At 35.4% G+C, this 24,787-nt stretch overlaps 2 protein-coding genes across 6 annotated transcripts in view; one reads left to right on the forward strand and one right to left on the reverse strand.

Moving 5' to 3' along the window:
* Positions 1–2,384: 2,384 nt before the first annotated feature.
* On the reverse strand, positions 2,385–16,361 carry LOC132092103 (homeobox-containing protein 1-like). Of its 3 annotated transcripts, none has more exons than XM_059498187.1 (10): positions 16,221–16,361; positions 10,409–10,921; positions 9,303–9,388; positions 7,394–7,504; positions 6,735–6,888; positions 6,477–6,559; positions 6,266–6,361; positions 3,837–3,928; positions 3,636–3,719; positions 2,385–3,294 (listed from the first exon to the last, which is right to left on the reverse strand). In XM_059498187.1, the coding sequence occupies exons 2-10, from the start codon at positions 10,918–10,920 to the stop codon at positions 3,151–3,153; spliced, it is 1,362 nt and encodes a 453-aa protein (XP_059354170.1). In that variant the 5' UTR covers position 10,921; positions 16,221–16,361; the 3' UTR covers positions 2,385–3,150. The 3 variants fall into 3 exon arrangements, with proteins under 3 accessions (XP_059354170.1, XP_059354169.1, XP_059354168.1); XM_059498186.1 differs by having other exon boundaries at positions 3,837–3,931; XM_059498185.1 differs by having other exon boundaries at positions 3,837–3,946.
* Positions 16,362–22,471: 6,110 nt separating this feature from the next.
* The window catches only part of LOC132092105 (filamin-A-interacting protein 1-like), a 28,952-nt gene continuing 26,636 nt past the window's right edge, over positions 22,472–24,787 (forward strand). For 2 of the 3 annotated variants that reach the window (XM_059498189.1, XM_059498190.1), the window contains exon 1: positions 22,472–22,890. The gene's annotated coding sequence lies outside the window, so the exon portion shown is untranslated. The remainder of the gene's footprint in view (positions 22,891–24,787) is intronic. The other variant, XM_059498188.1, reaches the window with a different exon arrangement.

The raw sequence follows: 24,787 nt of genomic DNA on the forward strand, positions 1-24,787 counted from the left end.
TAAACATCTCGAGTTCCCCCTGCTTTGCCTCACATTGCTTTGGTCCACTGCCTGCTCCCCTTTTACCTCACCACACACACACACACACACACACAGTCCGGTGCGAGAAAACAACGTGTCGTGTTTCAGTAGTTGTGGAGCTTACTTTATTCACATTAAACATCGGATGACGTGATTATTTTCTCTTTAATATAGATGATGCGTTCACTATGATTTAGTCGGTTTCAGTGGCGGCTCGTCGGGTGAGGCAGGGGGAAGCACAGTTTCCCCCAAATTTTGAGGTGAAAATGAGGAAGATTTAATGTTAATAAAATTCACTATTCATTTCAGTTCATGTCTCAGAATGTATATTTTTGTTTGTAATTTCACAGTTGTAATACCATTACATGAAAGCTCCGCTTTTCTATCGCGAATGTGCCGAATCTGCTGATGGAATTACAACCGCTAAGTGAAAGAGAAGGGGAGGGGGAGGCCAGGGGAACCAATCAGCATCGAGTATTCTCTTTCAGCGCTGAGGAGTGCTGAGAAAAGTAACATCATAGAGGAGGCTAGCCTCTCTTCTGGAATATCAACCAACCATCATAGAGACATAAATTAGGTGCTATTAGTTTGAACCTGTTTTTATACAGTCTATGGTTCGAACTTCTCCCGGAGCGGCTGGGCTGATAATTTACCAACTATTTATAATGAGTAGCGATATTGAATATATTTTCTTTACGGTTTCTGACTAAAAGCCCCCAAAAAAGTCATTTTAAAGTGGTTAAGCAAATAATAATAATAACAATCGGCAGGGATCCCCAGACCAATACAATTAGTTTGCCTCCTCTATTTTAAAATCCACGAGCCGCCACTGGTCGGTTTATTTCATTTTATATAGTTAATCTAATATAACATCATACTAAGAGTGCAGTTGTTCTCCAGATATTAGAATAACAAATGTGATTTTGATTTTTATAAAAATTGAATAAACGAGAAGTTAATATTAAGTGCATTTTAGGCACCATATTGCCTGTTAGCTCTATTTCACAGACGAAAAAAAAGTTGAAAACTAAGCTACAGCAGTAACAGCACTAATTGCGTCTTTGAGAAACACACTGAGAAGGTGTTTCCTAACTGAATGAATCCACTTTTTGAACAAATCAGTCATTGACGTAATAAATAATTATTTTTTGTTTTTCCCCCACTTTCACGTCTATACCGATCTCACTATACAGTTGTGTGAGGGTGTATGTCTAAGAGTGTGTATGCCTTCATTTTGCTAGGCATGGCAAATGTTTTTATATATGCATGTTTTAATTATAACTGTGAAGCAACAACATTGCTATTAAATGTGCTATATAAATAAATAAAAGTTGAAGTTAAGTTCAAATTCCATTGTATTTTGGTGGCTTGATTGTGTAAAAAACTTCAAAAACATTGCAACGAAAAAAAAAATGTTTTGAAGAATGTTTTGGTCAATTTAGTCAGCTTTTTCATTGAACCAGAAAGAAACTTTGAGAAGAATGATAATGGAACGGTCTCCATGCAATGGTAAGGCTTTCCTCTCTGTACACATATCCTTAACTACAATTTTGCCTGTTTTATTGGTGTCCCCTTCAAAACTTGCTCGTGAGAAATGTTATGTTTATTGTCCCCCCCAACATTTACATGAGATTTTCGCCCCTGAAAGCGACCATTGAAAACCATTTGAAATTTGTGTCAGTACATTATAAAAAGAACGCAGCAGAAGTTTTCTGTCGGGATTTGTGGTGTCATGTCGCATCCTGTGTATACCATAGATGTGTAGGCTATATACATCTAGGGTGTAGACAGCATCACTGATTATGATGAGTTCGCTCACATCTGGTGTACACATGGTGTAATATTGGTTTTGCTTTGTTTCACAGAAGTAATCGTTGCATGGGGTGTGTACATATGTGAGGGGCGGAGCTATCAAAATAGGGGCAAGACCCTTTTCGGGGGAGGGGTGTGTTTGTTTTGGTGATTTTAAGTGTCAACATTGGCTACCAGAAATCACTTACCCCACCTTTAACGTTTTAAAATAAAGAAAGCTAGCTGTCTGCCCACTGAAGCCTCACTTTGCAGGTTCATTAAGTGTCCTGGAGACTTGAGCTTTAACGCAGATTAACTTGCGCTTTGGCGGTTGTGTACTCACATCTTTCAAGTTTCACTACAGTTATATTTCACCCTCCCCCGCCCCATTTGAACATAATTCAAATCAAAGTACAGTGTAATGCAATTGAATGAATCTCTACAAAAAAAAAAAATTATATAAATATTCTGGTTTAATGTCTCCCGCAAACCGGAAAGAAATTATATTTTGCATTATGGCAATAATGCACATTTTCCGTTAAACAAACAAACAAACAAAAAAAAACGTTTTAATATTTTTTAATGATTCTTTTTCTAGTCAGCATAGGGTGTCAAATGCTTTAAAATTTAAATAAAGAACGTAAATTTATGCATTTAGCAGATGCTTTAATCCAAAGCGACTTACAGTGCATTCAGACTATCGATTTTAACCTATCATGTGTTCCCGGGGAATCGAACCCCCAACCTTGCGCTTCATAAAGCAATGCTCTACCAATTTAAAATTGTTTTTCTATTTAATTTATGCAAAATATATTTATCTCTCTTTCATTTTGTGTTGAGACACATTTTTGACAGTTTTCATGAGATTCACCCAATTGCAGTTTAACGAAATATCGTACAAAAAAGTAAAGTAGAGGCATTAAACCTGTTAACTGAGAGCATCTGTCATGGGAATGGAGGGGATCATGGATTCAAAGCAGAAATTTGCTATCAGACTCTCTCTTAAAATCTCTGCCTTTAGCTTATCTATGAGAATGAGGGTCACTGGAGCACACAGACAGGAAGCACACCAAGCATTATACAAGTTACTGGAATGAGGTACGAGGTTTGGGTCAGCCAGGGTTCAGGAGGCTTAAATAAGATCTGTTGGCCGAACATAGTCACACTTGTCAGTTCCTGTCGAGAGAGTGTGTCGTTGACTCTGGGCTTGTTTAGTAGTGTCGATAGCAGGTGGTATTAGATTCTAAAACCTTGAGACAGAGCGTTGATTTGGTCATTGAACACTTCTGGAGACATCCACACACACACTCATTGATCCTCTTTGTCCCGCAGTCTTCTTCAGTCATCATCCAGTGACTCTGTTTTGATTTCACTGGCCACGCCTCCCGGGCGGGACAGGGCGAGGATGCTGTGATTGACAGCTGCCATCTCCACAGCGAGAGAGATGGGGTCCTGGTGGTCTGCGTGATTACTGGTGTCATCCTTAATAAGACGTGTCAGTCAGTGAAACATTTGATATCAAGTCACAAAAAAGGGATTGTGAACTGCCTTTTTTATTATTTTGTACTGTTCTCTGAAGGCCAGTTACATGAATTATGTCATAAAGTGGCTCATTACACAAGTTTTGGCAGATTGGCTTCAATATAAGCTTGTTTTAGAAGAGTTCTGAAACTTATGTTTTTATAGTACAATGACCTGTTAAAAAAGGTCAAGAGAATAGTTTTCTCAGTTTATAACCCCTTTCACGTTAACTTCAGCTTGAGCTTGGATTATCTGCATGTATAAAGTGTGTGTGCTTTTTATTTTTGTTTTCCATGTGATACCTGTGTTGGTGAGGTGGGCTCCAGACGGTAGTAACCAAAAGGTCTGTTCATGCCTCTCTTTTCAAAATAGGAAACATCACAACCCTGTAATGAAATCACTGAGATCAGCTCTAGCAGTAGTGTTAAACGTCCCATGTTCAACAGATCTGAAAAATAAGACTAGGGATCATTTAGTTCGAATGAGTCATTGGATTCTCTCACCTGCTCGTTGTAGTCGTTCGTGTCGACGTCGTCACTGTTGGAGTGTCCTCCAGGACTCTGCACATCGATCCCGTGACTCTCCAAGATTGTGGCTTCTTGGAAAAAAGACCCTGTCATGAAACATCTGAAACCCTTAAAAAAACACTACCACAACAAACGAAAAATAGCAAATGATTTACTACTAGTCACCAAACCAGTAAAATCCTGACTGATTTTGAAAATGTTTCCTCATCAAGATAAAGTCATGACTATATATTAGAGGTCTACACGGGTCCAAAAATTCATGAACTACCCCAACCCGAAGAGACCTGTAAATGTACTACCCAGAAACGGAGCGGACCGTCAATAATTTGAAAGCTGGACCCGAACCCAGCCGGGAAGACACAGACTAGACTGGACCCGATCGGTACATATTCCACAGGAAATTGCTATTAACAATATCTTGTACCTGACTTTGATCAAACGGGTGCCCTAGCAGGATTGTATTGTTGTGCCCCCTTCCTCAAATATTATGATGAAAAAAAAAAACCTACTATATGGGTAAAAACAGAACTTTAATTAAAGTAAATTTAAAAAAAATATTGTTTACAAATTACAATTGTAGCTCTTGACAGTTACCTATGGATATGACTTTATTAATACAATTGTCGAATTGATTTTATAGTCTCAAGCATTCAGAAATCATGCAAAAGAGAATTAAGGAGTTTTACTATGATAAAACCATGGTTTATTTTTTTAAGTGTTGTGATGTCCACATGTTTTTTGTTAAAGAAACTATAGAGGCTGTGTCATCTATATCAAAAAGCTGGCCAAAAATGGAAGATTAAGTGAATATTTGAATTAAATGTTTAACCAACAGCCTAAACAAGGATTTGATCGTCCTGTAAGTGTAACAGCAGCAATTACATGGCCTTTGGCTCCCTTTGCAGGCATTTGTAATAACATGTAATGTACATAAATTGTTTATTTTGTATTTGCCTACATTATGTATTTTAACAGTGTAATTATTAACCAATCATTATTGCCTCATTGTTTTTTGTATAATGCATTTTAAGTCATTTTAAAGACTATTGATGGCTTAGGTCTGTCTTTATAACAAAAAAAAGATCTTAATACTTTTTTGTAAATTATTAATTGAAGAAACAAAGCCATGCTTAATTTGTGGTTACCATGGCTACAAGAACCCTGATTTTTGGTGTTATTCGTGTTAAAACATGGCTAATTTTTGAAAGGGAACATGGAAACTCAGAGAATATTAGATGACATTTCTGACATTTAAAACTTATTAACATCAACAGCCAAAAACATTTCAAAGGATTATGAATGTGCCTGAAAGTGATGCACGGGCTTCGTTTTCAACTTTAAAAAATGATTTACAATTTATTTAAAAAAATGTATAAGATGTGCATTGTAGTTGACACCTAGATGAACAGTTTACCGTTGTTTCTATGACTGTCAAGTCATTCTCAAATGCTACTGATGTTAGAAAAGTGTATACCAATATTTCATTCAACTTAAGAGACGGTCCCTAAATTTGCAAATATTGTACACCCAACGTAAAGCCAACTTTATGCCTGTTTTTTTACCGTCTTTTGTTTTCTTTTCTCTGCACCGGATTGCTGATGTCTTTTCATGGTCATTGATGTCCATCCATCAATTATGATAATTTGCATTCAGCCGAAAACATGAGGTGCTAGCGGTCGCAAGCACGGACGCAGGAATGGTGCGTTGTTTTTTTCTCGTTTTTTTCTCTTCACGATCCATAAGCATGTTGTTCGAAATGCTTAATCCACTCATTATTCCAGCTTCAAAAGTCCACTTGCTGTCACTGTGACGAATGACAAATGTGACTTTGCAGTTTAGCATTTTTTGTATCTGGAGTCGACTTGCATAATAACTTAGACTCTTTGCACATTTGGAATATAATAACGACTGCTCGTCTAGTGCTGACGTTAACTTTATGATTTGCCATCATCTCTGTGCTCTCTGAACAGAGTCTGAGCAAAAATGTTCGATATAACAACCAGACGGTTCAATCATAATATTATTATAAAAATTGGAGAAACTGCAAAGTGCGTTATGGTGGATAAGTCCCGCCTTGCAGCAGCTCTAGTAGCCATAGAAACATGCGTGTTCGCTACATGGAGCAAATAAATATAATTTTTTTTAATGCAATTTTTGAGCATCATGGAAAACATTTATGCAACAGTTCATCAGATTTTGTTGCTGCTTTGAAATATTTAATTTAAATGTTAGTGCAAGTCTGCAAGCAGTTTTTGAAATTGCAAGTTTGTTTGCATTTATTGTTGCACGCCCGCCCTGCTTCTGATGATGTCACTCGTGTTGTTTTTATTGCTGTTGTTTTTTTCAATTTTATCTCAAAGATAATAAAAAAATAACAGTGGTATAAATCAACTAAAATATAGTACCAATATTGGCCCTCCTCTTGATCTCTTTGCGTCGGTTGGCAAACCAATTGTAGACTTTCAAGGACGTGACTCTTTCCAAGTCAGACAACTTCTTTCCTAGGCAGAAAAAACAAGATTTAAAGGTCAAAGGCGTTTGCAAAAATGCAATTTGTTATTTGTAGTTCAACAGATAAATCTCACTGTGCAGATTCAGACACAGCAGCATTTCTACCTGGTTTCTGAATAACAGCATTGCAGGCGTTTGCGATCTCCTCTCGTCTGGCTTCATCTGGATATTGATTATCACTGAAATAGCTGAGGAGTGAACAAAGAATAAACACTGCACAATTAGCAGGACTAGTGTGCTTCTGGTATGATTTGAACTAAAAAAGTGCATTTTATGAGAACATTTTATTCCTGATTTGAAAGGTTATTGAGATGAGATTCAGACATTTAAGTTTTTTCAGAAGGGGTGTAATCTCCGTCTCACCTCTCCATCACAGCGAGACATTCCTTCCTCCAGGTGAATCGACTGCCTCTGCGCAAACGGAAGCTTCCGGGGGCGGAGCTTATGGGGGGTGGAGTCTGACGCCACTCTATCTCATCCAGAGATACAGGGGTGGGACGCATATTTAATGTGGCACCTGAAAATATATATATACACACTACTGTTCAAAATTTTACTTTCTTTTTACCATGTTTTTAGCCTCTTATGCTCACTGAGGCTACATTTATTTAATTAAAAATGCAATAAAACTAATATTGTGAAATATTACTGCAATTTAAAATAGCTGTTTTCAATGGGAATATATAGTAAAATGTAATTTATTGCTGTGATGCGCAGCTGAATTTCCAGCATCATTCCTCCAGTCTTCAGTGTCACATGATCCTTCAGAAATCATTCTTATATGCTGATTTACTGCTCAAGGAACATTTCTGATTTCTTATTACAGTTGTGCTGCATCATATTTTGTGTAGAAATGTGATGCATTGTTTTTCAGGATGAATAGAAAGTTCAAAAGAACTAGAAATGTGACATTATAAAACATTTGATTGACAGTGTATTTAAACATTTTGATCTGTAACTGGGTTCAACCTGATCTTTGTACATTTTATCAACCTACAGTAAAACAAGCAAAGTTGGTTAACCTGGCGTTGTCTTCTCCAGCTGGTACCAGCGATAGAAAGCTCGTTTCTTCTGTTCGCTGAGATCTGAGCCCTGCTGGAGAAGCCAGTGAGAGATTCTGCTCTGACTAATGCCTGACACACAGAAACAGAAAACAAATCAACAACAAACGCATGCACTGGTCCGAGTCAAAGTGACAGACAGAACAATAAAGAAACAACAACCCATCATACATTCAGAATTTAGTAATTACGGTTTAATCTATTGTTTAGTTTATTAGGTAATCAGAACATATTGTTTAATAAAAATCTATGTGAAACCGGATTGTGAATAATTAACTGTATTTAGTGGCAAATGGCAAAATTGGAAACCAAACGGCCAAAAAAATAATCTATACACTTGATGCGGTTGTGAACAACAATTTAGAGATTTATCACTTGTCTCAAGGAATATTCCAGTTTCAAAACAGCATCTGTGACATGCTTTCGAGACATTTTGACTCTTGTGTAAATGCAAAAGTTTATTCTTGACAGAATCATTTACTTAACCACAGGTAGTTCATCTATCACACTACAGGACATTATTAAAGACAGGACATATAACACTGCAGTCTTCACTTTAGATTAATACTTACTGAAGCTATAAAAGTTGTTCAGTCGAGCAGTTTTCTCAGTCTATTGTTGTTTGATTTGACATTTACATCACAGATCGCAGCAGGTATATTAGGCTGCTGTCACTTTAAGATCTAACGCACAGATCCAACATATTTGACATGCATCCAATTTTTAGTTTATGTACACTTAAGGCAAAAAAACTGAGACACTGGTCAATGTTTGAGATTTTAATTTATTTTGCTGACATGTCTTCTTTCAGACTAGAGGAAAGAAAACAAAGACATGTATTTTATTACACATTATGTATTTGAGTCTGTATTTTCAATATCAATACATTTTCTCAACACGCATACATTACAATACATTCTCAACAATAAGTTTTCTCAAAATTATTTTTTCCCCTGAAGTCAGAAATCTTCACTTCAGTAGCACTTTCACTAGATTTTACCATTTTGTTCATAACTATATTCTGAGGGGTTTGTTAATATATCATTTGATATATATATATATATGTATATATTGGTATATATGTGTATATGTGTGTATGTGTATATATGTGTGTATGTGTGTATATATGTGTATATGTATATGTGTGTATGTGTATATATATGTGTGTATATGTGTGTATGTATGTGTGTATATGTGTATATATGTATGTATATGTGTATATATGTGTGTATGTGTATATGTGTATATGTATATATGTATGTATATATTTATATATGTGTATATGTTTGTATGTGTGTATATGTGTGCATATGTGTATGTGAATATGTGTGTATATGTGTGTATATATATGTATATATATATATGTATGTATGTATGTGTGTGTGTATGTGTGTATTATCCGATTTATGTAGTGATAAAAACATTCCCTCTGTAATAACCTTTGACTATAATATATCCAAAAAAGTACCTGGCTTTATCTAATGTTCAGATTTCTGTTCTGGAAATGTATGCAAATTAATGGATTCAGTACTGAGCCATGTAAATGTACCATATTTTTTAAAAATGAAATAAAATATTGATTACATTACAACTTGATCACTCATGTTAGTTCATTAACTCATGTTAACAGATAAAACTTTACAATTTAAAAATGTATTAGTAAATGTTGAAATTAACCTTCACTGACACTCTAGTAACAGACGCAACCCTGAAAAACATCTGCACTAAGAATCTTTCATGCACTGTGTATTTTATTAAAGTACAATGTCTTGCCTCATAGACTTGTATTGTAAGTACTTTTCTGAAATGATTGCTGATGATTGATTGAACATGATAAATGTTTTATGGATTGGGGTAATGACGGACTGACCTGTGACCTGAGCCACCACGGCCTGTGAGATGCGTCTGTTGCCCAAAAAGGCTTTGATTTCCTCCTTCACCAGGATGCTGTCTCTCCTGCACACATCACAGGACGCAAACATGACCGCTGCAATTCAACACCACAACAACATGACGTCTGTGAAGATTCAGTTATCGAACTCCTCGCAGAATGTCTCAGAGAAAAATATCCCTGCTTACACCCGGTAAACACACTCGCACATCAACAGCGCTATATTCAGGACAGGTTTAGAGTGAGTTTGAATCTGCTTTGATTTTCCCTTTTCATTTCATCTTAGTTTTTTTTTTTCGTTTGTATAGTTGTTTATTAATTTTTGTCTTCAGTTGCAGTTTTAGTTATTACATTAAGTTAAAATACGGGGAAATGAGAAATGTTTTGAGACTTTACTTTTTTTATATATATATATCTGTATAGTTGTTTATTCATTTTTATTTTTGGTTGTAGTTTTAATTACATCAAGTTCAAATACGGGAAAATTTTAAATGTTTTGACGATTTCTTTCTTTTTTTTTTTTTGGTCCGTTAATTCATCTCAAGGCTCCAAACTGCTAAACTGAACAGATTGCAAATATAATTTGAAAAAAAGAAAGAATAAATACATACAAAAATATTATTACTATAAAAATACAAATAAGAAATCTAAAAATATGCATGTATTATTTAAAAATAAATACTGGTCAACCAATAGTAAAACAAAACAAACTTGCAATTATTACTACATTTTTGCAAGACTGTGTGGCATTCAATTATTATCTTAGTTATTGTTTTCTTTTAATCTCTATATAGGTTTTAATTCATTTTTTCTTGTAAATAAAGTAACAAGTTATCAAGTTATACTAAATAAAAAAGATAAATGTTGCTTTGACAGCTAGCTGAAATTTTGTAATATATTTTTTTATTTTATCATTATTTTTATATACTTTCTGTAGATTTTAATTTATTTTATATTATACACTTTTATATTTTTCATTATATATTTTTTTTTTATGTCAGTATTTATATTTCAAGTAATGCACATTTTCTAAAGGTGTTTATCATATTAGTTGTAGTAAACTATAAGAACCCTGAGTGACTGACCTCATGAGCTCCTCCACCTTGTCATCTATATCCAGGTCCTCCTCTGACCCGTCCAGTCCGTACGACCTCACAGCTGTCGCAGTGTTCACTGGGTAATGGCTGGGCGACAATTTCCCATTGGGTGTCATCACCAAAGCGTCCCGCCCGTTCTGTGCCATGGCGACCAGAGAGATGGGCGAGGGTAAGACTGCGGGTGGAGACGTGGCGTAACTGTTGTTGGGCGACGGCGATAAATTACCGTGGAACTGTGTTTGCGTTGCTGTGGAAGTGGTGGAGGAGGTCAACATGGTGGAGTTGCTAGTGCTATTTGAGGTGGGTGTAGTGCTTGAGGTGGTGGCGTTGGAGTCCGACGGGCCGCGCCGGCTGTATTTGTCCCCGTGCTCACGGTCGAGTCGCTCCAGGGTGTCCAGCGCATGCACGATCTCAGGTTTGGTCATACCTGTACGCCGCAGTCTCTGGAGCAGGTCGATCTGTTCGATGGTGAAGCGTGGCTCATCTGTGTAGTGAGACATTCTGACAGCACACACAAACAAACACAATGTACATCAATCACATGTGCATTAACAGCTGTTATAGGAGAGCGTTCATGAATGCTGACAGAAGAAATAAACAGATGCTTCATTCAGAACTGAAGGTTTTCATACCGTGCAGCAGGCCTACATACTGAATCCTGTCTATTAACCAAAAATTATGCAATCGATATTTTGAACATTAACATGCAACATTTTTGACACGTGACCTCAAAATGCTGAATGATTAGGTGAATGGTATCCAGTTATCATCTTGATAAATTATAAAAACAAAAAAATTGGTCATCCAGTAGTTAAATAAATCCTAAAAACGTAAAGCATTCTGAACAAACAGTTAATCAAAAAGTTGAATTGAATTTAGGCTCCAGAATGTAACTAAACTGTTCACAAACTTATTAAAAAAATACATCTATAAAATAATAATTACTATTAAATGATTTTAAATTTTACAACAAAAAATACATGTAAAAATATCTGCGATATTGGTCAATCACTAGTAAAAGAAAGAAAGAAACAGAAAGATACTGTGCAGTACTATGTACTCCCTACAATTTAAAAAAGAAAGTAGAACAACAATATGCACCAATACATATTTCAAACATTATGCAACATTTCAACTCAGGTTTACACTTGATATTAAATTGCCATGAAATAACTCATGCCTCGTATTGTGCAACAAGCAGTAAATAACAAAAGTTTTAAGCATAGTCAAGAAAGTATGAATAATGGGTTGTTTCAAGTTTGTTCATAAAATTAAAAAAGGAAAAATGTTGTTGTTATAAGATTTTTTACTTTATAATAATATTATATGAATGAATATTTAAAAAACAATTTTGATAAAGTTTATAATAAGTGCCAAAAAATAAAAATAAACTAGTAGAACAAAATCCTAAGAATTCCCAACAAACAGTAAATCAAGGTATTAATAATAATGGATGATGTTCCTTTTGATATTAATCCCAGGGTTTGTTGTTATTATTATATAAAATGTGCAACTTTATGGTAAATATAAGCATATTTTAGTATAAATAATCTTTAACATCTAATAGCCATGATTATAGCCATGAGTCATTCTTCAATTAAATCTTTAGAGTTTAAGTCAGTGCAATGCAACAACAAACACTTCCATTTTTTAAGACTGGTTCTCCTTAATAAAAGACCTGGGCCCGTATTCATAAAGATTCTAAGAATCCTCTCAGAAAACTCTTAATTTAGCTTAAAAACTTTTACGTAGGAGTCTTAGCTTAACTTTCATCTTAGTGAGGAGGCGTGAAAAAAAAAAAGAGTGATTTGATAAGTATAGGGTCTATTCTAATTCTCACTTTGAATTAACATGCTTAATTTTTCCTATTTGACTGTTCTCTCTCTCTCTCTCACACACACACACATTATATGTGTGTATATAAATCCTTTTTTTTATTTACCTTTCTTTTAATTTCCTATAAGGTATTTGATTGGCTTAGAATGATAAAAATTGTTCCACTCTTTCCAATTACAGTGATTGCTGTCCTATTTAAGTGGCGGTTTGAATGTTGGTTTTAATGTATCAAATATGGAATCTAAACCAAGAAGGGCGAGAAAGCCAAACTGGACAGAGGAACAGTGTTTACTGTTAGCCCAGTTAGTGGATGAACACAAGGCCATTCTTAAAGGAAAATTCGGGCCGGGTGTCACAGCAAGGGACAAGAAGCAGACATGGGAGCGTATAGCACAAACTATTAACGGTTCATTCCCCCTGCTTCTGCGCACCTATAAGCCTGCTATATTCATAAATGCAGTTTTTTTTGAGCCTGCAAGGTGGGAATGTCCAGTGGAAACGAAATGAACTGCGACACAATAAGATGTTCTGAAAGTGCTGTAATTGTTTGTGTGATCACTCTGCTTACAGAAGGTTGTGACAGACCCAAATCATCACTATTGCATTGTTGCATTTTCCCAGTTGCCAAATATCGTAATGTAGTGATTAATTTCTGGCGCTATGGCATTTCTGTGCTGTGTCGGAGATGTTAGCACGTCTCTAATAAGATGATCCCTGCACGATCTAATCTATGGCGTCTTATTAACTCACTGTCATCCATTGTCTGCAACACATTTCTTCTGCCTCTTCGTCTTTCTGCCATTTTCTCCTCTGCTAAAGAAACTCTTAAGCCTCTTAAAAGTCCTCGTCTGTGCTCCTAACAAGTTTGACCTTAAGACCTCTTTTAAGGGATGCTTTCTGAATTACTTTTTTCTTTACTAGGATTTTTTTCTTTAATTTTAAGAGTAAACGCCCACATTTCTTAGAATTTTATTATTTTGTCACTAGGAGCTACTTTTTGCATTAAGATTCTTTATGAATACGGGCCCTGTTCTCTTTCATAAAAACTGACTCTAAGACGCATTAGTTAATGTTTCTACGGTTTGAATCAATCCAATGACTTGCTCACTGAACTGTTCAGAGCTTCTACTAAGTTAACAGCTCAGTTTAACAGTCGTTTGTTTTTAGTCTGGAACTGTGTGTCAGATTGTAAACAGAAGGTGGAGCGCATTGCATTGTGGGTTACAGGTTGTACATTTCCTTACTGTGCACAGCTTTCGAACACATATTTTCTATAAGAATAGAAGGAAAGAAATACTGCCAGAATTCACTCCCAACATGTCAAGACTCAAGACAAACGAATGAATTATCATAATTTCAAGTGCGCCGCCATCTCATGGCAGTCGAGTTATGATGATAAAAGCAGGATTCATCTGACCTACTTAAAATTCTGTTTATCCAAGATGCCTTTCATTAAAAACCATGAGCAATAACTGTCGTTGTCATCAAGGAAACTATCCCACCCAATGACTGATGGGAGTTTATGTAACTCCAGATTAAAGCGCAAAATGCAAATACAGAGCATGCTTTGTTTAACCTTCGAATCTAGAGCACATCAGTTTTATATTAAGCTAATGGTTAGACATATTAATACCAGGCAGTAATAGATGACTAGCAAGTTAATAAGTGACTAGACAAGTTAACCGCTAACCTTACACCGCTGGAGCCAAAGCACTCGCCGCTAAAAAAGGGCTCAGTGGGCTTTTATACAGCTTAATTGCTTCCACTAAGATCTCAGATGATCCTTATAAAAGTCTGTGATAGGAGCGCTGAGGGTTTCTAAAAATATATCACTGTGAGGCGTTGACTGAAGCAGAAATTGTGTGTGCGATGAAAGATACAAAATGCTGTCGTCGTCATGAAGAAGCCCTTTTGTCATGCATGCAATCCTTCTCTGACATCATGCACAGAGGATCTCACCCATAAACCCTGATCATGAGGCATTAAATACTGCAGGCGTTCACTGCAGGGCTCTTTATGAGGGCACAGCTGCAGAGACTGCAAGTCCTGCACCGCATGCACACGTGCATCAACTCATCTGACTGCATCCAGACACATCAGATGAGTTCACTGAAAGCTTTAAATAATAATAATCCACATGAGAATCCATGCACCCTTCTTTTCATTTAATAAGCACTGGTTATGTAGACGTGGGCATTTTGGAAAACAAAATTAGACTGAATTAGGCAGGATGGAAAATGTCTTTTTTTTTTTTTGCATTATTTGGTCATTTTTACAATGTTCTCCATGTTTCTAAGATTTACAACGAATATTAGTACATGGCATGCTATAGCAAACTTTGTGTAAATAATGATTAGAGTTGTGGTCTGGCACAGGTTTTATGACATGAATGTGTACATTAAACTACGGAGCACCTCTGGTCCCACTTTGTCAAAAAAAATATATATAACTAACTCGTGGCCTCAAGATAAGTTAACTCGTGGCCTCATTCGTGCAATATTATCTGTTTTAATATTAAGTGTAATATAGTTTGCTGCAGTTCTGCTTCTATTTATTTACTAGTGCTGTTCATCACAATCAATTCAATTCTGTTAATACAGTAATGTAAATCTTGTATTTACCAACTTCTATTATTATTTCTATTCCTTTAAATGTCTTGATGTGCACATCAACTGTGACACAAGAAAGTCTTATTAACAGAATTGAATTGATTGTGATGAACAGTACTAGTAAATAAATAGAAGCAGAACTGCAGCAAACTATATTACCCTGAATATTAAAACAGAAAATATTGCACAGAATGTGAAGTATTACATTGCACTACAGTACAGGGTCCAGTTTAATAACAAAGGGTCCATGTGTCAGACACTTCACTATCTTGAGGCCACGAGTTAACTTATCTTGAGGCCACTAATTAGTATCTTGAGGCCACGAGTTAGTTATATATATATATATTTTTTTTTTTTGACAAAGTGGGACCAGAGGGGCTCCGTATTAAACCTTTAAACCCCAACATGTAAAAGATCACAAGTTAATATACACTGAAGAACAAGATGCATTTTAACAGCTTACATACTTAGGAGTTGCAACAAGCTTTTATAAATAGGAGCGTGCATAAAAAAAGATGTATCCCAAGGGGAAATAAATCTTTTTTTTTTTTTATGCATTTAAACGCTCCTCACATCCTCAGACAGATACTGGAATCTCAAGTTATGAAAGCAAAATCCAAGCATGCAAACTCGTGATCAATGAGGATCATTAGCAAAGCACTTTCATTTAACTTCATCTGTGCATTACATCTGAAGGGCTTCGGTCGACCGGTCAAAGCCCAGACTGGAATTAAAATCTGGATATTTTCTAAATGCATGTCATATGATAACAATAATAAAAACACAGATACACGCCCATCATCTTTGTGCATATAAAAACTAACAGCATATCCAGCGTTAGAAAAAGACCGCCTGCGTGCATACGAAACATAAACATACATATAATACACTTATAAAACACTTATTAAATAACAATTCCAATGAGATACATTGGGTTTTTCAACCTATATAAACAAAAATAAGTTTTGCATGACTCATCTGTGTCCTGACCTTTGCAAAAAAAACACCAAAAGGGCTTAAAATTAACAGCACATATGCAAAAATAAATATCAACGAGTTATTCACATGACTGTTTATTAGTAAATATGAATAATATGCACAAATAAATACATGGGTTCAGCACTTTCAAACTAGAAAAACTGTCTACATAACTCATTAACTGGCAATTGTATTACTGTATAAACTATCTAGACGTGTATAGATTTAAACTAGATGCATATGTCGATTAAAAGTTCAATCACGAAGCGAGTTTTACAAAGATAAACAAAACGAGCTGAATTATCCAGGCGGCTAGTTAGCTTAGCACGAACCAGCACAAAACTGACTTTCCTCAGGGACAAAATTACGTTTCTTACCTGGAATCAGGAAAATACACAAAATCTCAGTGCAGCAGATCATTTAATGCGCTCTGTCAGACGACGAAGATTATATTTTATGTGATGTTGTGAAGAAGACTCGCCCTGATTGACTGACTGATCGTCTTTGTCTGACTGACAGCAGACGCGCTGACGTCATGACGCACGCTTTCCATGACTCGGGAAATGTAGTTCCAACGCGCCTCGATAGTGAATGCGATTGTGAGAGATAGACGTGTTCCTTCTTTTTTTATTTCAATCAGACTACAGAAAAGAAGTGGAGGAGACGTGAGTGAGTGTTAAAGACTCAGGTTTCCTTAAGTTAACTTTATAACACGTAAAGGTGCATTTAAAGTTAATTTAATTGTGATGGCATCTCAGGAGGATAAACATAGCATGGACATGATATATTCGGGTAGCCTACTTCAGTAGAACTTCAGGTTCTTCTTTCATTAAATGAAAAGAAACAAGAGAGAGTGTTATAAAAAGTTAAGGGCGTAGAATTTAGTAGAGACATGTCAATAAATTATACTGCTATAGCAATAATTTTGATCAGACAAATAAATATGCATACGTAACCACTGTTGTTGTAATGTCGGCCGAATGTAAAATAGGTCATACCATTTATATTGCCTGAGAATTTCAAGTAAATGCGTTAGAAAGGACTTCATTGAAAATTAGCTTTTCGAACCCCCGGGCCGCGGACCGGTACCGGTGTAGCAGTCGATTCTGTTCCCCTCGGAATGTCTGTTCCCCTTTAGGCAAACATACTACGATTCTTGCGTAGTTGTGGAGTTACTATAAGTACGATCCATAGACAGTAAAAGAAATGGACACAGCGACCCCATTGGAACTCAATTGAGACAAGTGAAGTCCGTTTTTAGCTATTTTTAGCACTTCCGTTTCTGACGCGCAGACTCAAACTAAGCTTGATGACGTCAGCAACATGTCTGACATTTGTAAATCTTCTAGTAGCTGTGCGTGCAAACTGCCATCGTTAATCTTGCAGAGACGGCGAGCTTGAGCGGGGAGTTCTTTGGCGTGAGAAGGAGTAAGTATTCTGATTAATTATTTTGTATAATAATTTAAAATGTAACGACAGTACGCCATATTAAGTTAATTGCCTGCGAGCTTCTCCTCCTGTCTGTACGGTAATGCGACAGGGAGTCGAGTGGTTATGACGCAATCGTTAGCCTATTTTTACAAAAACTGTTTCTACAGGGCCATAATGTAACATAGAAGGTAATGGAGCCCTTTATACATTGTCGTGTATCTTTAGAAATAAATAATGGACAAACGGAGTCTTTAAACGCCTCAGATGTAAAGTTATTCGCTGTCAAAGTGACGCCAAAGTGAATGGGAGGTCAATGGGATGCTAACGCAAGTGAAGTTCTGCTACAAGATGGCGGCACCCGGCCGACTTCAACTTCCGGTCGACTTCCTTGCCGCCTGGTACGATCAGAACTAGCGTGCGCAAGAAGCACGACTGGATGTACGGCAAGTCAAATGGTTCAAAATACCGTCCTAAATCCTAAACTTGAAAATAGTTTTAAGACGAGAGGTTTTTCAACTTGAAATTTATTTCCTTTTTTTTTAATTTTATTTATTAATAAAATAAATCGTTTAATTTATTAATGATTACAATGTGGTGTTTGAGGCTTTGGCTATTCTGTTTTATACTGTCGTATACTTATTTATTTATGCTCATTTATTTTGACTTTTTTATTATATGCCTTGCTGTTGTTGTATTTATGTATGCACTTAAAATATTTGTGTGTGGTGTGTGCAAAACATACATTAGAATAAGTATACAATGAACCATAAATGTTGTGTATAAATCAGAACCCTATGCACACATTAACATTTTAATTCATAGTGATCTTTTTCCCATTTATTCAATAAACTATAAACCTGGTTAACAGACTCTGTTCCTTGGTTAGAAAGAATTATCTTTGTTGCCTTTTTTAACCATTTATCAACGTCCACCCCCATTCCAGGCCAGTAGAATCTAGCTTAAATGGCAAGCTTGCTTGTTTCTAATTCTAAAAGAAGAATTGATGTATTGATGTATAGCTGTATTGTTAAAATCTAAACAAATAACCTGCAATGAGGTTCTAAAGGTCCAATTGAAGGAATACACCATTTAAACTGAAATTAGAAAACAGGTCATTGTCAATGTGCTAGTTGCTTAAGTCAGTTAAGTATAGTCTTGACAAGAACTGACTTTTTGTTTTGGTGTATAGCTCACTTTACTATGAGAAAACATTTCAGTGTAGAGAAGTTTTCACTTAACGTAATTTGCTTACCATCAACTTGGAAACTGGAGGAACATCTGCAAATGAAATATTTCTGCTCTTTTTTTAAGACAAATAGATAAACACCTTGAGTTTTGTAATTTAGAATTTCCTCATATAGTTTTGACATATATGAGGAACTATATTCCACTGTTATCATTAAGAAGGTAAACAGATTAATCAAATAGTATATTAGTTCAAATGTATTGTTGCTCTATATGAAAACAGTAATATAATACCCTGAGTTTGGACGTTAGCACGGACAGATTACACTAATTTGCAATGGAAAAATTAAACTGCAAAAACTTGGACATAAGACAAAAATAAAGGAACAATTGCAAGATGAATAAAAAACAATAGAACATAAACGGGATTGTGAGAATCATTTCACTATGTTGAAGTGTAAGAGATTTGTCCCTTTTTGCTTTCCTTACATCCAGGTGTGTTTGGTGTATTTGCATGCGCCAGTGTTGCCTAATTTAGTCTACTTTTGGGAAATGTTTGATTAACTATTTGGTTGGGTTTATTACACGGACCTGGCAACCCGAGGGGAAACAGTAATTCCAGAGGGGAACCGAATCGACTGCTACACCGGTCCGTGCGTCATTTAGTACCACACCAGAAGGGGCCACACAAGAAGGAATAAATAATTTAAATGAAGCTGCAGTTGGTAACTTTTGGCGCTAGCGTCTGGCGGAAGAACTTTGTAGCCGGAGCTACTTTACATCTATGGCGAGTCACGCAGGTACTGTGCTACTCTGCAGCGTTGCCGACCCCAACCAGAATAAAATAGTCTGAATATAAACACTTATTAGTGTGCCGTAGTGATTCAGGATAAGACAAAAACACGGTTTGGAAAATGGATTCATGATGTACTCGCTCATTATATATATATATTTTACATTTTCAACATAAAACAACACTGGCACAGCCCTGCGCTGACTGGACGAGCCGTGAGTGGTGGATTTTTGTAAAACAATAACAGAGGTGAAGGTAGAAGCAAGTGTGCTGAGCCATAAAGACCTTTTATTTTGAAAAAAGGCCGGATGCTCTTATTTTCATGGATTTTATATTCGTTTTTGTGGTGTATCTTATTTTTAAGGCATGTTTAAACGTCACCATAGCGACCAGAATCAGTGAAAAAAAGTGGGTTGGGGGCAGAGAGGATGTTATTCATGTTATGTTGTTGGCACGATATTACGAGGACGCTAATAAAGTTGCATACGTATACACAGTGGATTAATGTTTATTATTTTTACAATATGCCACAGTTTTTGTGCCAGTCGTATAATTTTTTTTGTTGTATTTATCCGTCACACCTTAAAGCCCGGCCCGTGAAAATATTGTCTGACATTAAACCGGTCCTTGGTGCTAAAAATTGCGGACCACTTTGTCGCAAAATGATTCAATGATTCGAACGCTCCAATCACATTGCGTTCCGCGAATCATTTGATTCAGATCGCGACTTCTGAATCGTATCGCGAATCTTTTTTTCTGCTTTTCATTTTTTCTTTCTTTTTTTTTTATAAAACAGTAAAAAACATCAAACCATCCAGGTAATACATTTATAAAAACAAAACAAAAAAAGGAAGAATACACGAATAAAAAAATGGTGGTTAAGAAAATTAACCTTGGTTTTAATATAGTAACAGTGCAGTAACCATGGTTTAGGATGAACAGAACTTTGGATAGTTTCCATATACTGTTCTAGATCATCTCTGAGTAAAGAAAAGTGATGTTTCGAGGCAGATTTTGTGAAATTTAGCTAGCAGGTCGCACAAATTAAGTTATATTTTATTCTGTTTTGAGTAGTTAAACAAGAAAAGAATAAAACTTCTTTAAAACTGCTGCTGTGATGTTTTTAGTTTTACATAATAAAAATGTTTTAATTATTGCCTGAATATGCTAACATAAAAAGCTATCTTTGTGAATTATGAGTATGTTAGTTACTATAGCTATAAATAAAGACTTTACACGGCATGAAACTGTGGTTAGAAGTCTATCATAAATGCAAAAAAAAAACCAAACAAAAAAAAACCTATGATCTATGTATTTAATAACCCCAAAATAACAATCATGACCTTTTTGTGTTTCATTTGTTAAAGCAGGAGGTAGAGTGCGCTGTTTTACACTGTTAACTATAAATGGATGGTCAAACAAATGACAATGACATCTCTGTCCAGATGAGCTCTGTATCTGATGGAGTCTTCTGTGTCCTTGCCACACATTTAATCTACATATTATATTTCTGTAAAATGAAATAATATGCAGGAATGTTTCAGTGCCGCCCACATTCAGAGCAGAACGTGATGTAAACTAGCATTGTGTTGTTGTTGTTGTTTATGATGTCTTGTTTTCTAGGTTAACAAAAAAAAGACATTATGTGACCAAGATTGAGAGATTTACATATGTGGGTGACACTGTGCATATTCTGAAGGTTTGTTGTAAATATATCACACCTTTTCTTGACAGTTTATGACGGTTCATTCAGGTTACACACACTCATGCATCACAGTTCACTCAGACATGGTTTCTGTACCTTTACTTACAGAAAAAGTACTGTGACCGTAATGATGATGGTAATACCAAGGGTTTTTCCAATTACCAGTGATTACTTTAGTCATGTACCATTTGGTATTTACCCTGCACTCAAATTTCCATTTGGTATTCACATGGTTCTTTGAAGAATAGCATAGTATTAACATAAGCAAGACAACAAGTGTTGTTTCCAAGCAGCTTTATAGAGACAGGACTGTAAACACAAGTGACATTTCTGACACTTCTATGTCAGTGTTTGTCATGACATGCTGTCGCGCTTGTGGCTAGAGTTTGCCAAAAGAAAGGCAATAACTTTGGCCTAGTTCTGCTGGCTTTGTCATTAAAGATGTTTGATTATTTTTATTTTGTTCACATGCTTCAGGTTAGGGGGTTTATCTCATAAAAACATGTATTGGTCACAGTTTACCCCTATTTTAAGATCAGGACCCCCTAAATTCTCATGATCATAAATCATAAAAATCTCACTCTGATTTCTTCAGAATATTTTATTGAGAATTATTTAATTTCCAATGCAAATACAAAAATACAAAAAAATATCAATATTTATATAAAAAAATATATCGGTCAATTTTTTAAATAATTTTATAATATATAATATAATATAATTTTTTAAATATTATACAATATTTAAATTGGCATGAATTCATTGAGAGCAGTGCTTAAATTAAGCTAAGCATGATCACTTTACAAAAATTAGCATTTTGCATTAAGTATATTTTTACAGTTTACATTTTTTAGATATATATAATATTTATATATATTATATATATATATATATATTAAGAATAAGTTAAATGCTGTACAGTACATTTTTCCAGGATGTATAAATATTTTATTCTGCATTATAGCAATGTATAGTAAGGTAAATTTTGTTTTATCCATATATATCCATACGTACATGTATGTATGCACAATGTATATATATATATATATATATATATATATATATATATATATATATATATATATAATTTTGTTTGGGACTACCATGGTGTACGTATATTCAAAAGAATGTGGTTATACACCACCTTTCAAAAGTTTGGAGTCAGTAAGGATCCTAAAGTTTATATTTTTTATTGAGCAAGGATGCATTTAATTGAAAAATGACAGTAAAGACATTTATAATGTTACAAAAGATAGGGTGAAATGTGACCTGGATATGTTCTTTGTCAGATTAATCCTGATATGCTCTCAGATATTAGTTTTCTTCCCTACACTGTTTCCCCTTCAGCTACTAATGTCTGATCTACCTGACACAGAAAGTTGATTTGAAGTTATGACAGTCTTTTCCTGATTTGGCAGAATACTGTGGTCCAGCTGTCAACAGGGGTCACAGACATCTGTTTCAACCCCCTCAGCTGCTAAACGCTATGAGAGACTGAGCGCATGAGTTAAAATTAGCTCTTAGTCGACACAGAGCTTCACGTCAGGACATAAAGGAGTGTGGGATCTCTTCAGACACACTAAACTGTTTCTTTACCTTGCCCAGGACGTTAAATAGGCATATCCAGATTGATATTAACCTGATCTGGCCGTCTCTACCTCCCTTCTTATTGGTCTCTCTCTCTCTCTCTCTCTCTCTCTCTCTCAGACTTGCATTGAGGACAGTACAGTTCTCACAGACCGCTAGTGCTCGGACAGTCTCAGTAGAAACAGAAGACCGAACCGCAAGAAGGAGCGCTTTTGTCATGCTTCATTCCAGGAACAGATGGACATTGAAGTGGACATTTCTTTTGACACATTTTTGAAGTCTTTGCTGACTTTGACACAAAGTCATCTGTGAACGGATACCCGTAACTTGGGACCATATCAAAAGGGTATGTTGTGCACTTCAAAAAAAAAAAAAAAAAAAAATCATATTATGTTTTTAATATTTTAAAGGAGAAACTGAGTGTTTTTGTAAACCTGTTGCTATATTGTATATGTAAAGTGATTGGTTTATGTGTGTGTGTGTGTGTGTGTGTGTATGTATTCAAACACACAAACATACATATATTTAAATGTATAATTAGTATACAATTTAAATATATATAAAATTGGACACATACACACATGTATATTGTAATTAATAAACTAAATTACATATACAGTAATAATTTTATAAATCTATATACATCTATATATGTAATTTGATAATTTTTAATTTATTAATTATAATTAAGTGATACTTTATTTTTGAATTTTTCTTCTTACATGTTTGGTTTATTATTTTGCTATAACCCGTTTAAAATTAGCTGAGAAGCTTATAATCGACAGGTTCCTTTTGTGCCAACTTACCCCATATAGTGTGATGACATCAGATTTATGATTTTTGCCTGGCGGATGATAGTATGGATAAAAACAATAATAATAAAAAAAAAACTTTGGATTTACATTGCAAGAGGCACTTGAGCCATATCTAGAGACTTGGGGGAGGGACTTGAGCCATATTTAACTTGGTCCAGTAAAAACCACCTGGCAAATACATAAATCAATTAAAACCAGACAGCAATGCCCACTCGCAAGTTATTTTTGCAGGAAGTATGACAATGTAGTTTTATTTCTGTTTATGTGCACGGTGTCCATGTAACTGAGATATTTCTCTGAATCACTGAGTAAGGGCAGCTTTCAGGAAGCGCTTCATCAGATTGCACTTAGCGATACTATTTCCTACTGAAGGAGTTCCTCTGAACGGGCTCACGGGAGACGGCTGGCAGCATTACAGCACTTTGAAGTCCTCAGTGACAGAGTTGATGTCTTAAATCAGCCTGTGTGACTCAATATTCTCTCTGGATTTAGGCTCTGTCTGAACAGTTCAGCTTTCTGGAGGAAGTCCACATGTGGATGAGTAGAAAGAGAAAAGCTGCTTGTGTTTAGGCTCACATTGCATTTTGCTAATAATGTTGGAATCTGAGCATGTGCATTGTCATATTGATGAGGCACCACACAGTAATGTTGTTCGTTATCATGGTCACTTGGAAACGGTATGGCCCAGTATAGAATCATCGGCTGGAGTTAGCAGCTGAACTAATGACCTGACGCGATGCGATAAGACACGGTACATGACATCAGCGCTCTAATTCTGCACCGCCATCTCAGAAACAACAAAGAGCTCGCACTCATACCATCAGTTCTCGCTGTCGTCATGACAACAAAACAGAGGCCGTTTGTTTAGATGGTTTGTTTAGTTCATTCAAATGTGTTTAGTTTATTTTTAACAAAAAGCACGTAGGTTCTAAATGTCAACTTACATCACTGTTTATTGAGTTTACTAAAACATGCACTTACCAAAAAGTACACGCTTAGGACATTTTTTTTTTGTGCTATGGCATATATTAACTGTGGTACTACCATAGTTTTGGACATGGAGGTACCATGGTATTCTTTGAAGTATGATATAAGTATGTGTATGGCACCATGGCATGACCAATGCACATTGTAATACCATGCTAATTGAAAAAAGCAATAACTGAGAAATATAGTATATATCAAAGTAAATGTGTTTGGGCTTGTACTCTATAACATGGTATTCTCTGCAGTTCCCTTGAGTACTATTTACTGTAGTTTGAGTATGATACACTACTGTTCAGTTTATTTCAAATATATTATTTTAAAGAAATTAATACTTTTCGTCAAGGATTCATTAAATTGATCAAAATTGACAGTAAAGATATTTATAATAATTATAATATTACAAAATATTTCTGTTTCAAATCAATGCTGTTATTTAAAAAA

Source organism: Carassius carassius, chromosome 18, assembly GCF_963082965.1.
Source record: "Carassius carassius chromosome 18, fCarCar2.1, whole genome shotgun sequence".
NCBI classification, from domain to species: domain Eukaryota; kingdom Metazoa; phylum Chordata; class Actinopteri; order Cypriniformes; family Cyprinidae; genus Carassius; species Carassius carassius.